This window comes from Lentinula edodes (assembly GCF_021015755.1).
Source record: "Lentinula edodes strain Le(Bin) 0899 ss11 chromosome Unknown C8R40scaffold_75, whole genome shotgun sequence".
NCBI lineage: Eukaryota > Fungi > Basidiomycota > Agaricomycetes > Agaricales > Omphalotaceae > Lentinula > Lentinula edodes.
The window spans coordinates 97,516-112,932 of record NW_025764381.1 but is presented as its reverse complement, the minus strand read 5'-3'; the positions used below and the strand labels follow the sequence as shown (position 1 = coordinate 112,932).

Below are 15,417 nucleotides of genomic sequence, written 5' to 3'. Positions count from 1 at the left end.
GCAAGAGTACATATCAGCATGGAGAGTTGGTTGCAGTTGAGTGGAAAGTATTCATTGTCATTTGGTGACCACGTATTCGTGGTCGTCGACATTAATGAGCGAATGTGGAGGCGCTTATTATTTATTCAGATTAGACGCTTACTGCTTTTTTTAATACCATACTACGATCACTGGTGACTGATCGCTATGGATGAAGACCTTCCTTACACATTGTCCAACGTTGCTCAACTGGGTGGTGAGCAACATTGATCCGTCAAGTGTCTCCAATGCCAAACACACCTTGCACAGGTCACGAAGACCGAGCTTGGCACATAGCTTGGAATCCCGCGAAATCACTACTGGCTTCCTGCTCCGCCGACAAATCCGTCAAATTGTTCACTTATAGCCATGATGGCGAGGGGACCTTAAACTTTACACTAGCTGCAAGCATACCTACTGGACATCTCAAAACGGTCAGATCTGTAGCATGGTCCCCTTCCGGTCGTACTTTGGCTACAGCTTCATTCGACTCCAACATCGGGATATGGGAGCAAGAGTTAGACGATAATGGTAACCCAGGCGAATGGGAATGTGCAAGCTTATTAGAAGGCCATGAAACCGAATGTAAGAGCGTGGCGTACTCGAGTACAGGTACTTTGCTTGCTAGCTGTAGTCGAGATAAAACGGTTTGGATATGGGAAGGTGTGTGTTCATAATACGAATATCGAATACCAACTATACTTACATCGCCACTCAAAGTACAACCGGATTCGGATTTTGAATGTATGGGAGTGCTCATGGAGCACACTCAAGACGTCAAATGCGTAGCATGGCATCCAACAGAAGAGGTCGACGTGCCCTAGCCAAACATCTTTCGGTCTTTTTATCTCATTACTACATCGTCCGTGCAGATTCTTGCTTCTGGATCTTATGACGATACGATCAAACTATACGTTGATGATCCGCAGGATGACTGGTTTTGCTGCGCCACCCTTACTGGGCACCAGTCAACCGTATGGTCTTTGTCGTGGTCTCCGAATGGCAAGTATCTCGCCTCTGCTTCTGATGACAAAACAGTGCGTCTCTGGAGGCGTAACGGCGAATATGATTTCAAGTGTGTGCTAGTGCTGGAAGGCCAGGAGAGAAGTGTGTATTCTGTCAGTTGGGGTGTAGGAAAGTCAAGCCAAGAAAATGACTCTTCCCTCGGTTGGATTGCTAGTGCTGGCGGAGATGGTGTTGTCCGTGTGTGGGATCTCTCTGTAAGATCTGTTTCAACTTGCTCGAAATTCTTATCAAACCCACCTGCCTTCAGGAAAATCCTTCCTCTACGGCAGACGTTCCATTGGTCAAACTCATTGCTCGTCTGCCTGCAGCGCATGGAGTTTTTGATATCAACTCAGTGGTGTGGTGTCCGCGGAAGGGTTATGAAGATCTTCTAGCTACTTCTGGGGACGATGGTATGGTGAAGGTTTGGAGAATACAAAGAACATGACAATACAATACGACCCAAACTGTATCTCACCTCGTAAAACTGGCAGTAGTCACACAAACACTCCAAACAACATATGTAAGTCTCACTTATCCGGCATTTTACAACGATCTGCATCCCGACCTTGTCAAATTGCAGCAGCGGTGCGTACGCTGTTGTATCGTGGATTTCCGATTAAAAAACAACATAACCCTCCTCAAGCAGACTGCGCCAGTAACGAGAAACGGTTTCGATGGTTGCTGCAGAATTGACTTCCTGTGTCAGTGCGCAGAACAACAAGAGTTTCATTGCCAATTATGCAGGCTTTCAAGGAATAAAGTAGAGATGGGTTGGCAGCATATGTTTGCAACCTTTGGGTCTTGGAAAGACAGCTCTGGCAGTGATGGGAGATAAAGCAGAATCGTTACCGTCTCTTTGTGAGTGAGACTTGCATGGCACTGGTCAGTAAAGTTGTGAGACTATATTTCGAAGGCGGAAACTGACCAGGACGGCGAATGGTTCTGGTAGAGATACTTTGGTCAGCACGAGGCTGGTCAACTTGGGAATAATCAGCGAAAGATGCAATGGAGTAGTACATCCATTGGTCGTTGTTCAATGAATACAATCGAAATGCGCGGGGGGAGGTGACTGGTTTTCTAAGAACGAGGCCGTCTATCGTAAGACGACGGACATTAGACATTGGAACATCCATCGACGCGATGCCCCAAACGAGCACCATATGTATGTGTAGACATCTATAGACCTCCATAAAATCCGGCGAATTTCTTCGCGCCTGTAATATTCTCACGCATCTGTCGATGCGCCCATGTCGTTGGCTGCGAACGCTTGTTTTGAGTTTCCTGATTGGAGACTCAGAGGTTGAGTGAGGCCCTCCCGTAGATTGTTTGATAGATAGCTTTTATCCCGAAGGCTAAGTGACTTATTCGAATTCTGTTCATCCTCATGTCAGTACCCACTCACGGAAATTACTATGGGTAAACTTTCTCGAGTCTCCTTTCTTTATCAACACTATAGGATCTGACAAGTCTTCTCACAGCTACTACCTGAAACGGCCGTCTGTTACTGATCCTCGACTGGCACTGCTGCCAGAAAACACGTTCAGTGGTAAACGAGTTCTGGATATAGGGTGTAACGCAGGATGGGTCACTTGTGAGATAGGTGAAGTTCCGCTTCTTTATTCCAATCAGGTTTTTAGGACTGATGCGATGTGTATTCTTATTTCAAGCCCAATCTAGGGGCGCACATAAAGTAGTGGGAGTCGACATTGACAATACCCTCATTCGTGCTGCGTGGAAAAGACGACAAGTGGTTTGGTCTCTACAAAAACCTCAATCATCACAATCAAATAAAGGCAATGACTTGATGGATTTTGAGGACCTAACGCGAAACGCCTCGATGGAAGTTACTTATCTTCAGGCCGATTACTTCCCTGCTTCCTTGCAGCATTCCTTCGGTCCCCTGCCTATTCCACCTTCAAAGATCCGTGGAAAACATGCGTTTCCCCATAATGTCTCTTTTAGAACAGCGGATTGGGTTACGGAAGAGATCGTGGAGGATGCAAATGGATATGATGTGGTCATTGCGCAAGTCTTCCAAATATCTTGATTGTTCAAACTTCGTTGACGCTAACTCTTGAGTAGGTTTTCGATATCAAAGTGGATTCATATCAATGGTGGAGATGAAGGGTTGCGCGCTTTCTTTCGTCGTGTGTATTCAGTCCTAGAGCCAGGAGGTGTGTTCATTCTGGAGCCTCAAGAATGGGACACGTACAAAAAAGCCAAAAGATTGAACGATGTGAGTGGCTGTTAGTCTGGACGTCTTGATTCCGTGAACTGACACTTCCATGTATTGGAAAAAACCTAGTCGCTCCGAAACTCTGCCCAAACGCTTGAACTGCGTCCTAGTGACTTTGACTCCATTCTCGGAGATATAGGATTCAGTCCCGCCTGCCATCTTGGTACCACCGGAGATGGAGGTGAGTGATTTTGTTTGACTCTGAAGCTACAGAATGTTGTTAAGCGGCCGGTCCTAATTTGTTATTTACTGTTTAAGGGTTCCGTCGAACTGTTGCTCTATATGTTAAACAGCATGTGACTTGATACAATGTCAATCGGTATGGATGCATTCCATCGCAGATTTTTGAAGGTGTTTTTTTAAGAACTCCGGCTCTAAGCTTTCTATATGATTTTGTCGGCAAGAGAACCTTAAAGAACCTTAGAGAACCGATAGATAATGGTTTACATTCCTCGGTGCCTGAAAATGATTCGTGAGATGAGAGCAAATCTGATCTCAAACTGTTATTGCACCGCATCCTCTAGCCCGTGTAATCTTCTCTTCCCTCTCACAAATTACATACTCACAAATTCTGCTCACTGCGAGCGGCTGCGAGCGGTCCCAATTTAGATCCGAGGACTTGTCATCCGCGTTTACCGGCGGGCCGAACCAGTTCCATAGTTTGTCCATAGACCTTACTCTCCCGCAGCTCATTCATTCCTTTCTGCTTATATTATTTATCTCCGGGGGAAAAATCACCACAGAATCCTTCATCTCTTGATCTATATCTTTCGGCGCGGCCTGGGACGATGGCGAAATCGAAGGCTCCGACCCCTCAAGAAATTTACCGCGCCAAAAAGCAGCAGGAAGAGCAGGAACGACTGTCGTTGCTGCCTCCCGGTCTAATCAACCATGGAAATACTTGCTTCATGAATTCTGTGCTACAAGGAGTGAGTTTGTGCTGTTCTCTTGGAGTACAAATTGAACCCAGCTCTATTCCATCTAGCTCATCGCAACCCGTCTCCTATCGCAATTAGTACACTTCGAACCAATTCCATCACAGGTTCAAGAGCACTCTAACACGTTGCTTGCCTCACAAAGATCGCCGCAGCTCACGAATGGACATGAATTAGGAGGTATATATGAACAAAAGTGGGATAATTCGATGCCCATCGGAGACGTGTTCATCAGTATCATGTACCGTGCTTGGGAAGCACAGCGGCTACGGAAGCGGGAGAGTATGAGTCCTCAGTGAGTCATTGTTGCGTTTCATTCTACCCGACTCACTTACTTATCGGTTTCCAGACAATTACTCGCCACATTAGGACGTAAATACGATCAATACATGGACTTCGCGCAGCAGGATGCTCATGAATTCTTGCGCATATTGTTAGATGCTATGAGGATGGAAGAGTTCGATGTACGTGTCCTATTGCTAGCCCATCACTACGGCTACCAATCCGATTAATTGCAGGTAATTAAGAAACGCCAACCACCTCCTTCTCCAGGCAACAAACGTCAACCTCAGCGCCGCTCCACAATCATGCCTACCAATGTTCATTCTGTCCTCGATGAATCTGATCACGACCAGGAAGCCGAATCCACCCAGCTTACATCTCTGTCTGACATGCTTTTTGGCGGACAACTTACCAGCATTCTTGTTTGCCAGAAGTGCAAGAACGTCTCACAAACCTACGAGGATTTTAACGATTTAAGCTTAAGCATCAAGGCAGAGGATTACGCAAAGGAGAAAAGGCGCGAAAAGTTGAAGAAATTCGCTCGGAAAATGGGCATGGTTGGCGGGAAGAGCAAACGACACACTCCTACCCCTAGTAATGAACCTCGGAGTCAATCACCTTCGAATCTTGCGATTTCAATTTCACCTCCCCTACCTAGCGAGACTTCGCCTCCGTCTCACACCTCTCTCGACGCACATATCCCATCCGAACCAAATACCTCTGGGACCCGGGCTTCTTCTGTCCCTGCTTTTCCGAACGCGAATGGCGTCGTACATCATGAGCCGATCTTTTCTCCAGATGAAAGTCGGCGGAGGAGTTTGGATGGTTTGACGGGCAACAATACAGCTGCCACTGTCACTGACGACGAAGATGACGCTGTGATCATCGATGTATCCACGGATAATGAGTCCACCGAGAGGCCTTTGCCTCATCCGCCTGGTCTTGTCCCGCCCACTTCAGACGAGAAGCATCTAGAATTCGTAGACCCGCCCAAGTTAGTACGATCTGACAAATCGAAGGACAAGGATGGCTGGGCCCGTATTGGACGGAGGATCAGTATGTCTGTGGGAATAGGTAGGAAAGGAAAGGAACATGCAAAAGAAAGGAGTTCTCGCTCTAGGAATCGTCGTAGCATTGATCTTAGTACAGAACGTGCAAGATCACCGCCGAATACTACTGCTGAAACAGTTCGACAACCCGAAATTCGTCTTTCTCGTCCTTCACTATCACCAGAAAGACCTCAGTCAACCCCGCCGATATTTCTCAAACGGGCGATAACATCCCAGGACCAAGTGCCACTTCAGAAGTTGAAACCTCGTCCACAATCCCTGACTCCAAGTTCTTCCGAAAGTGCCATCCCTACCTTGAACGGTGTACACAACGAAATTCATCGACATCATCATCGGTCAAAATCACCCAATCTGCCTAAACCTTCGAAGGACGAAGAAGACTATCTTCGTGCAATATTAGCTGATATCCATACTACACCTGTCTCAGGCGCAAAACCCTTTGACTTTTTGGCCCACTGGACTCATGGGGACGATCCACAAGGGTCTGTACCATCCAGTACATCGTCAGGTTCCTTGCCATCTTCCAGTCCCGCAACTGCGTGGCTTGCAAAATTAGCACAGCTGCCACTGGCTGGAATAGAAGAATGTCTGCGAATGTTCACTGCCGTCGAGGTACTGGACGGAGAAAACATGGTCGGATGTAGACGGTGTTGGAAGTTAGCAAATGGGTGGTACGAGGAGAGGGAAAAGAAGCGGGAAGGAAAACGGGGTCGCGAACGAATTAGAGAGGAGGACGAAGAGGACGAATATGGCAATGATGATAGCGAGGACGAAAACAGTACCGAGGAGGATAGCGGGGACGAAGATGATGAGGATGATCATGAGCGCGGAAGTGAAAGCGAGGATACATCGCCAACAACTTCCGGTTCTATTGAAGAGGTACCTGGCAGTGCCGCGAATCTACGGACGACATCGTCTGCTCCAGCCTCGCCAACTTTAACTCATAAACCGCTTTCCTCGTTTTCCTCGCCGCATCTGGGCTTGTATGCTCATGGAAACAAGAGTGATGCGTTTTCGGTCATATCTTCACCACCAGACGTTGCGGGGAACTCTAATCTCCAAACATCATCCAGTACCACCCCCCAAAGTCTTGTTGATACAAATAACCAACAAACGCAGTCATTCAGAAGGCCCAGCGATTTGATTTCGGAAGGTCCCCGCCTACCTTCGATACGTACCACGACAGAAGAAGAAGGAAGATGTAGTCCTTCGCTACCTACAGCTAAGCCTGACGATAAATCCTTGTTTCGGAGATCTGAAGTATTCACGGATGCTACTCCCTCAACAGACTCTTCCGAACTCTTACATCTTGTGTCATCCAGCACGAATAGTCATATTGGGACCGGAATCAGTGCTTCCACTTCAACGAATTATAGTTCCGATGTGGATGGCGGGGAAAGCGACACAACGTCGATAAGCACTACGGCTTCTGCAGCTGCTTCAGGTCAATCCGTCGAATCGCTAGCTGACACATCAATGACCAATCCTTCTACTACGCCAAGCGCCGTGTTGTTTGAGACGAATGGTAACAACGGTCAGCAGCATCATCGACCATCATCATCCAAATCTCGATCTTCATTGACGAAGAAGAATCCCAAGAAGTCTAAAGGCCCAAAACCTGTAATCATGCGTCCGGCGTATAAACGCTACTTGATCGCTACTCCGCCTCCTATCCTCGTCATCCACCTGAAAAGGTTCCAGCAGATCAATAAGAGCGCGATCATATCATTTTCCAGCGGGTTCAAGAAGCTCGAAGATTATGTTGCTTTTCCGGAATATTTCGATCTGACACCATTTCTCGCGCCCAAGAAAGAAGATTTTGGGCTGGGGAAGCAGAGACATATGGGTGCCAGCGGTGTCAAAAGGAAGAGCGAAAGTCATAAAGAACGGTGTATGTACCGATTGTATGCTGTGGTAGTACACATTGGCAATATGGTAAGCTTTTCTCGATTGACCGGTGTTCAGTGTCAATATCTTACTGATTTTTCTTTTTCTTAGCTCGGAGGTCATTATATCTCTTATACAGCCCTTCCCAGACAGTCGGACATGCCTGCAGCAGCTACACAAGTTGATTCGATACCTCCCCCACCCGCTGCTGGACCTAGGCAATGGGCTTATATCAGCGACACTGTAGTGCGGCTCACCACGCTGGAGGAAGTCCTCAAAGCCAAAGCATACATATGCATGTATGAACGAGTATGAATCGAGCAAGCCTCGTGAATTATCGATTCTGTTGCAACTTGATTCCAAAGGCATCCCGAATATATTTGTATCAATCGACTGTAACGATTTCATTTGCGGACTGTGTAGTCAATGTAAGTAAGTAATTCACCATTATACCTAGATCAGCAAAGCAAATTGTATGTATTACAAGCATTTTACACAAATAAGTATACAAATGATTGGAAACTACGATCCGGAAATGCGGGCTTTGCATTCTTTCTTATGGTTCGACCAATGTGCTTTCTGACATTGACTATCGCAATACCTACAAAAACCCAATTTAGGTCGGTAACCTTCGCAAACCAACAGTCAAGCTCTAGCATATGTACTCACCTGGCGGATTCACATCCTGAACATTTCCTTAGTACCGCACTCGGGTTCCGACACCATGAGCATTGCTTATACCAAAGGTCCTTGACGTTGACTTTGGGAGTAGCGCTAGAACAAGTAAACTTCTTTAAACTCATGTCGTTCAACCAAGCTGTGAGTTCATCTTCAGCTTTCTTGGGGAAATCCGGAGGTGGTATCTGTTCATCGAGGCGTTCGTCCATTAATTTGATTCCTGCTGCCCAGTCCTTCTCGGCTTCTGCGTACAAGTCTACGACAAGCATCTGTGTTGCATATGTTTGCGTGTAAAGGATTGGAGATCTGAGATGTTCGCTGATTTCTTCTGAGATCTTAAGCTTCTTTCGTGCGCCCTATGGGTCATCGTTGGTTAGTATAGGGCTTCTGTACTAGGGATCATAATCCCACCTCGACCATCTTCAAATCGGCATTCGGGCCCTCCATTGTGATCGTCAAAACGATGTTCCAGTGCAGAATAGCCATCATATAAGGATTATCAGGGGGTGCCTGCTCGATGAACGTCTTGGAATCTTCCAACGCACTCATTAAGAACGCGATAGCCTCTTCCCACATCATCCTACCATGCTGATCATACTCTTGAAAGTAGCACACGCCCAAGTCTGCTGCAAGTTCGATTGCACGACGAAGAAGCTGGAAATAGAGATATGGTGTGGTATTATTCTCCTTACACTTCAAACCCTTTTTCGCCGCACGAAGACCATCTTCGCTACCTGGTCGAAGGGTGAGTGCATAAAACGTGTAAGCGGAATCAGGGTTGCGCGCTAGGAATTGCTGAGCCTTGGACTTTATTCCATCCCAGTCTTGTAATCTGATCAAGTACTTCATTTCGAGAATGTCGGCTTTGTCTGTATCAGCAGCAGTTCCTCTGGCGCGCAGCGCTTCCACGCAGCGGGGTATGATTTCACTAAGAGGAAACATAGGCGTTGCTGGCAAAGAGAACTCTGTGAGAAGAGTAAGATCGGCCAGCTTCCCACCGAGGATGTAGTGGTCACGACTGTGAGCCCCGGTTATCGCATCTGAAAGTGCCATCGCATGCCCGCGTTGCTGAGTGGTTTGGCACCGAGAAAGTCCATATTGGTTCATCACCTCGAGAAGATGGGGAGGCCACGCAGAGCCAAAAATCTGGATCAACTGAGCCGGTCCCAATGCTGGTCGGTCTGGAACAGTAGAGAGAATGTAGGAACGTATCATGGCGCCCAAGCAAGACCCACGAAGGCCCCAGTTTTTGCTCTTGAGTCCAGCGACCAGGAATTTGTCCAGATCTGGTTCGGATCTGAAAGCAGCGGAACAATGCATTGCGGAGGCGAAAACAAGTTGATTTCCGTGGTCGATCAAAGTCTTTGAGGCATAGAGCTGTCGCATATGATGAATCGTCGTCTTCAGAATGATTCTCATATCCAAAGAACGGTGAATCTCAGGCATTTCAGGTGCTTGGGAGTCGCCATTGACAGCAGCGCCAACTGAATGCGATAGGATGACGATGATGTGTTCAACTGTTTGATGCTCCTCGGGATGGTCCAAGAGAGTTTGCACGAGAATAGGAGCCTGTCGAGCAATCTCTGCGTGTACATTGGTCCCACCATGATGACCAATGTTGACTAGCGTATGAAGAGCCATTTGTCTGCAAACATCTCTTTTGAGCAAGGGAAATAATCGCGAGAGAAGACCTGGACTATGATCAATATTCACGAAGACAGCTCTTCACATTATATAACTCACCATTCTCGCATAATTTGGTTCGAAGAACAGCATCCTCACACATCTGGGTGTATATGCCAACTACGCCCCCAACGATCTCGTCATTATCTTCATACTTCTGGAAAGTAGAATCCAGTTGTTGAAACATTTGATCAAAGTTCAGATAGACTCTCTTCAGCCCGGCCTTAGTGAAAAGGTCTGAAACAGGTTAGATTGCGAGTTGAGAAGCCCAAGCTGCAAAACACACCGGGTATCTGATGCTGATCGCGTATGATTTGGACAATTTCTGCCCAACCGCGAGCATTTTCTACATCTCGAGCTAGATCTGATTGTAATGATCGTTTGACATTGGAACTTTTTTTCTTTCTTCCTCGATTTGCAGGCATGGCAACCTAAACTTGGGCGAACAAAAGTTGCGCGTGGCGTCATGATTAGGGCATTCAGCGCCCTCGTGACAGTGACAGACAAACTATTGTCAGTACAGGTCACGTGAAGTTCCACAACGCGACATGTTTTAGTTTACGTTGTTTACCAAAGCACTACACTTTGCAATCTACATTCTACTCTATTTCACAGTACTTCTGCAGTCAACATGTCGCTTAAGCGGAGAGCACAAGGTTCTAGTCCCTTGCACACATCGAAGCGGAGGCAGATTTTGTTTCCGTCTGTTAGTAACCCAGTTACGCCAGCAAAGGCGTCTAGTTCCGTTCATCTGTTCCCTTCTTCGTCCTCGACACCTTTTCCGCTTTATCCATCCGACTCACCTTCGAACCCATTCGGAAGAACACGTACTCTGAGCGCGTCTCTGCCTTCCAAGTCATCATATGGACGGCATCTACCACTCCGTTTCCAATTCTTTCGGCATGGAACGAATCGCGACAAGGAAGGGGTTTATCGCGTTGTGCAGGTTCCTCTATCCTACAACTTTAAGCATCTCCGAACCTTAATCGCCTTTCTCTTTGGAGGTCAGCCCGGAAAATCCACCGACGAAGAGGACGAGAGGACGGGCCACTTGTTCGAGATACGAAAGAAAGTCGTGATGTACTCAAATCTGTACAAGCCTGGCACCATCAGGAGCTCAGAGACGTCTGTTAGACTGTCGAGCTCCAGGGATCCATATCGCTACAAGCAGGAATGGGATTATGGTGTACATTGGCGAGAAGATGACGAGTTTGATAATGAAGACGAAGACGAAGAAGACGAGCTGTCGGAGGAGATTGAGAACGGGCAGGCACAGGCTCGGTGGGAGGCAGAAGAGGACTATACTTTGGGACACGTCTGGAAGCCAGCCATCAATGGCGAGGTTCCAGATGATAAAAGTGCTATTGTATACGTGCGTCGTGCCGCATTTTTTTGTTTGCGTACTCCAACGTTTTCTTCAGTTTCATTCCTCACTTTCCGACTCTGAGTGTCCAGTGCAAGTTCAAATCACTTTGTTCAAAGGCCCTATTGCATCTCGTGCAGGTGCTGGAAACACCCCCTATGTTTTCCAAGCCCGTGGACATGTGTATCTTTCCCCTTTAGAAGACGACGAACTAGATCCTGAAGAAGATTACGCTGAAGACTTGAAGATGGACATCGATATAGATACTTGGAACGAACCAAAGAATGCATTTGCCAAGTTCCTTCTTGATTCAGTGGGTATATCGCCTCCGAATTTTCATCAGGTATGTCGTGTGCTGTGACCGGTAAATCCGTATTGAATTCCTGCGCAGTCGCAACAAGATTCGAGTTTATCCTCTACGCCTAGTTTGACGCACGACTCTTCCTCGCCGACTCGGATATCAGACTTTCTTCCTTCATCGCCTTACACCTCTTCATCCCCTATGCGACACTCCAAGATCTCTACATTGGCGTTCCCTACTTCGTTCACAGGATATACCCCTGCACCACCGCCTGCTCAGAGAAAACGTGTTGCTTATATTCAAAGACGGATCGAGCGGTCAAAGCACAAGAAGCCTCCCAAACCAGTTCATGGTTCGGATGAAGACCACGATTCGGACTCCAGCGAGGCTCCCGTCGCTGGACATCAAGTGAAAAAGTTCACAGGTCCTCAGGTTATAGGTGAACGCTACATAACTCGGGAGCAGGTCATGGCGATAATAGGTGCAGACGACAATGTGGCAGAAGTTTAATGGACCATTGTGGTCATTTTAAGTATATGTTTTCTACTCACATTGATCTGTATCTCGCGATTAACAATGTACACGTTTTATCTGCCCAGAATCGAGTCGATAACCCAACAAAATAACCCGAAATAATCTAACAAGATAACCGTTTAGAAGTGTGACTTGTATAATCTAAATGCTACAACTTGACTTGCTGATACAGTATATACGTTGCAAGGTTCCTCAAATCACAAGATGAGCTCCTTCAATGGTATCAGCTCTTAATGACCGTAGCTGAGCCATTTCGAAGTCTGTCAAAGTATCCGATAGTGGTTCTGGATCATCCAGAGAATCCAGCTTATCAGTCCCGTCATTGGTTGTGGTCTCACTAGATCCCTTCATCTCTTGATTCACTTTTCGAACGTTGAAGATGACCCTGTTCCCAAGAACGCAGGAGAAGGCAATCGAAAATCCAATAGGGACTTCGAGAAGGTCAATCTAGCTTGTAAATGGAATCAGTACAATTCAGGTTGATCATTACGATTCCGACCGTACATTGACAACCCACACCAACAAACACGTTAAGTAGGTGGCAAACATGCTAATGAGCAAGTTAAACGTAAGTAAAAAGGCAGCAATGTTAGTCGAAAATGCTTACACCACGTAATAACAAACAGAGTCTCTAATCAAGAGACTCACAAGGCGCTTTCCCGAATCTGAACGAACTGGGTACCCACTTTCGGTATGAGCCCGGAATCCACGAATGAGCGCAAGGATACACAGTAGCGTTTCAAAAGCTAGGATCGGAATCCAGAAACTATAAAAATATGAAGGGACGTGAAGTGCTACACAGGGTAGTCCGGGTAATAGATGGGTTTCAGCTGGGAGTTTTGAACTCAGCAGCGGTAATAGGAAGTAGAAAGAGGGCTCGGAAGAAACCTACCTTGGAATTGATTTATGGCAATGCTCATGATGGTAGCGGCACTCGCTGAAGTAAGGATGAAGCTCCCAACCATCAAGTACAGAATCCGCTTGTTAAGAAAGTACAAGGCGTATAACCGCATTTGTAGAATTGCTGTAAAATTGAGGTTCAATGATAATCCGTTCAGCGGGAGTTGAAGCGCACTTTCTGCTATCATACAAGCAATGAGGCCGGTCCAGCCTTGCCAATGATAGTACCGAAGACCTATAACATTTGATCTAGTGTTAATGAAATGCCGTAGGTCTGAGCATGGGAAAGATGGACGAACAGCTGCCAATGCGAAATGAATCATGAATTTGTTAGCACGGCAGGATGAGCTCGAGATCCAGTCCACCGAAATGGTTGAGAACTCACCCCTATGCGGCAAGAACCATTAGGAACAAATTGAAACATACACATTAACGTGCACCTACTGAATTAGTGAGAGCTGTTCCAAAGAGAGCTGTAGTTGCGACGGACTCGTATCAACTATGGGCGTATGTGGAATTCCGAGGAAGCAATCACCGTAGTTGTTGGCACTTTGATACGAGATCAACGCGTTGGATAAAACACTTGTCTACGCAAGGTCATGACTCACACGACAGAGGCCAGCGAATAGTAACGATTCTTGAAAGCAACCATTGTGAACCTTCAATGGGAAAAATGGAGATCACCAAAAGGATGCTCACAATAATGAATAAACCTTTTCCGATTGACCATGAGCTTTTCTGCGCAGCATTAGGCGAGCAGGAAATCTGCGCGAACGCAATTCACCCACCCATATCAAGTCGAACTGCAATACAGAGAAAAAGGATCGAAACTGCCCATGAAATAGAAGAAAAAATGTACTCACCTCGTTATCCAGAGTGATCACTACAATAAATAAAGTCAAACGGGAGTGTTCAGATTGAAGAGAAAACAAGCGAACGATGGTCATAGACGATGATTACACTCGCAGCCACTATCAAAGATTCCGTCAGTAAATGGAGTAGATAAAAACAGCATCCATCTACTCACAGCTAGCGTATCTAGAGGCGTAGACGTCCTTAACAGCATCCTGGATGATGTCAGAGAGGAGCGACATGCCGCGAAGAGCCTTTCAGACGCTCCTAAGGTCGGTAACCGCGTTAAAGGGACCTACTGACAGAAGCTAAGGAAAGAAACGCGCGATGTGAAAATTTCATGAGCCCTCTTTTGTTAGGATCACGCCAGATGATATTCATTTCCCGTAGACGTATCAACGCTCGCACCCACACAAAAACTTCCTCGTAAAAGCTCCCGTGGATCATGATCAGAATAACGGAATCATTCTGAATGGTGCTTCTAAAGCGGAGGTTCCTCGACGAATTCGGCAGCGTCTTTTTTTGAACTTCTCCCAGTATAATAATGATCATCGTGCAAGCCGTCTCTATGTACAGTATGTACCTCGCTCGGACTTTGACTTCTTGCCACTAAGTTCAACTTATAAGGTCGGTACTAACCGGTACCGTGTCAACGAGCATGTGAAGAAACGACTCCCAGTCCGGAGTCGTCGGGTTCCAGAATTCTCGATGTCACCAGGATTCCACAGTGGCCATTAGATAGTAGCAAATCTGGCTTCAAATCATTCTTTCCCTGTACCCAAGAGGACGTGGGCTTCCATTTCAGCCTAACATCCTGCTTGCGATGCTCACAAGGCCTGTTTGATAGGAGGTAATTAATGCTGAAAGGCAAAAAAAGTTAAGTATAATGGTTTGAGGAGGCCAGCGGTCCGCGTTACGTTCGGAATGCATAGGCTTAATAGCTTATCTGCAGGTCGAGCTTTTTTCGCACCTGTTTGCTGAACTGTTTTTCTCAATTCGTTTCGCCCCGATAACAACTTCAGGACCTGCACCTGTTACGCAGCAGGTAATATCATATTATCTGCGGTTAAGCTCGGGCAACAGAGATGTTTCGCTCGTACGCGCGCGAGAAGAAGCAACGCAAAAGACACATGAGATACTGCTCGTGTTCTCGGCATAATCACGTTGAATGACATGCTCAACAGTGATGCATCATCCAGTCTGCCAGTCTGCGTCGACGGCATCAATGTGTAGAAGAGTTAGCTTCAGGCGCTTCTCAATGACTTCCGCACCATAAAAGCCATGAGTTCCAGTTTGCAATATACCTGGTGTCCAGCTAATTTACGCTTTATAGAGATAGCAAAGAAGAGGATCACATACAAAATGAACAGTCCATCGATGTATCCTTGATTTCAACCGCAGTTGTATAAGGGAGCTGAGGATGAAGTCGAAGGAGCAGTTCCGGTACATTGGGTGAGCTCGTTAAACCAATATCTCAAGTCTTGAGGCGATCATAAGTTGAACGATGAAGATGGGTTGCAATGTAGATTGCTGCAAATGTATTCTTTATTGATCAACACGTCCTGTTCAACGGTTTGAGAGCCTGACAATAGAGATATGTCAGTACTAGGCAGTGTAGAGTCGGAGAAAGCGTACTCTGTCCACATCTAAGTGAACATACCTGATGCAAC

At 46.6% G+C, this 15,417-nt stretch overlaps 7 protein-coding genes across 7 annotated transcripts; 4 read left to right on the top strand and 3 right to left on the bottom strand.

The window, feature by feature from the left end:
* Nucleotides 1-186: 186 nt before the first annotated feature.
* Nucleotides 187-1,471, top strand: C8R40DRAFT_1164090 (WD40-repeat-containing domain protein; the record flags this gene model as incomplete). Its single annotated transcript, XM_046230444.1, has 5 exons — nucleotides 187-235; nucleotides 289-681; nucleotides 739-827; nucleotides 891-1,238; nucleotides 1,292-1,471. 5 exons carry the CDS (start codon nucleotides 187-189, stop codon nucleotides 1,469-1,471), a joined length of 1,059 nt encoding a protein of 352 aa, XP_046079281.1.
* A 939-nt stretch (nucleotides 1,472-2,410) lies between these two features.
* C8R40DRAFT_1164089 (Bicoid-interacting protein 3-domain-containing protein) lies at nucleotides 2,411-3,567 on the top strand (the record flags this gene model as incomplete). The annotated part of the gene is made up of 6 exons (XM_046230443.1): nucleotides 2,411-2,442; nucleotides 2,505-2,626; nucleotides 2,694-3,051; nucleotides 3,109-3,262; nucleotides 3,332-3,443; nucleotides 3,521-3,567. 6 exons carry the CDS (start codon nucleotides 2,411-2,413, stop codon nucleotides 3,565-3,567), a joined length of 825 nt encoding a protein of 274 aa, XP_046079280.1.
* Nucleotides 3,568-4,050: 483 nt separating this feature from the next.
* On the top strand, nucleotides 4,051-7,751 carry C8R40DRAFT_1178124 (uncharacterized protein; the record flags this gene model as incomplete). Its single annotated transcript, XM_046232806.1, has 5 exons — nucleotides 4,051-4,191; nucleotides 4,248-4,492; nucleotides 4,547-4,661; nucleotides 4,716-7,484; nucleotides 7,548-7,751. 5 exons carry the CDS (start codon nucleotides 4,051-4,053, stop codon nucleotides 7,749-7,751), a joined length of 3,474 nt encoding a protein of 1,157 aa, XP_046079279.1.
* Nucleotides 7,752-7,958: 207 nt separating this feature from the next.
* On the bottom strand, nucleotides 7,959-10,222 carry C8R40DRAFT_1062692 (uncharacterized protein; the record flags this gene model as incomplete). Its single annotated transcript, XM_046225485.1, has 5 exons — nucleotides 7,959-8,037; nucleotides 8,106-8,470; nucleotides 8,526-9,805; nucleotides 9,858-10,034; nucleotides 10,084-10,222. 5 exons carry the CDS (start codon nucleotides 10,220-10,222, stop codon nucleotides 7,959-7,961), a joined length of 2,040 nt encoding a protein of 679 aa, XP_046079278.1.
* An 86-nt stretch (nucleotides 10,223-10,308) lies between these two features.
* C8R40DRAFT_1135922 (uncharacterized protein) lies at nucleotides 10,309-12,178 on the top strand. Its single transcript, XM_046229364.1, has 4 exons — nucleotides 10,309-11,169; nucleotides 11,219-11,503; nucleotides 11,552-11,993; nucleotides 12,061-12,178. The coding sequence occupies exons 1-3, from the start codon at nucleotides 10,429-10,431 to the stop codon at nucleotides 11,969-11,971; spliced, it is 1,446 nt and encodes a 481-aa protein (XP_046079277.1). The 5' UTR covers nucleotides 10,309-10,428; the 3' UTR covers nucleotides 11,972-11,993; nucleotides 12,061-12,178.
* On the bottom strand, nucleotides 12,080-14,414 carry C8R40DRAFT_853072 (uncharacterized protein). Its single transcript, XM_046236457.1, has 14 exons — nucleotides 14,074-14,414; nucleotides 13,923-14,014; nucleotides 13,834-13,866; nucleotides 13,759-13,778; nucleotides 13,684-13,698; nucleotides 13,595-13,633; nucleotides 13,504-13,532; nucleotides 13,431-13,444; nucleotides 13,336-13,368; nucleotides 13,071-13,130; nucleotides 12,888-13,019; nucleotides 12,603-12,825; nucleotides 12,500-12,545; nucleotides 12,080-12,442 (listed from the first exon to the last, which is right to left on the bottom strand). The coding sequence occupies exons 2-14, from the start codon at nucleotides 13,987-13,989 to the stop codon at nucleotides 12,188-12,190; spliced, it is 966 nt and encodes a 321-aa protein (XP_046079276.1). The 5' UTR covers nucleotides 13,990-14,014; nucleotides 14,074-14,414; the 3' UTR covers nucleotides 12,080-12,187.
* Nucleotides 14,302-15,280, bottom strand: C8R40DRAFT_1135911 (uncharacterized protein). Its single transcript, XM_046229363.1, has 4 exons — nucleotides 14,770-15,280; nucleotides 14,595-14,623; nucleotides 14,427-14,535; nucleotides 14,302-14,374 (listed from the first exon to the last, which is right to left on the bottom strand). The coding sequence occupies exon 1, from the start codon at nucleotides 14,968-14,970 to the stop codon at nucleotides 14,782-14,784; it is 189 nt and encodes a 62-aa protein (XP_046079275.1). The 5' UTR covers nucleotides 14,971-15,280; the 3' UTR covers nucleotides 14,302-14,374; nucleotides 14,427-14,535; nucleotides 14,595-14,623; nucleotides 14,770-14,781.
* Between the last annotated feature and the right edge of the window lie 137 nt (nucleotides 15,281-15,417).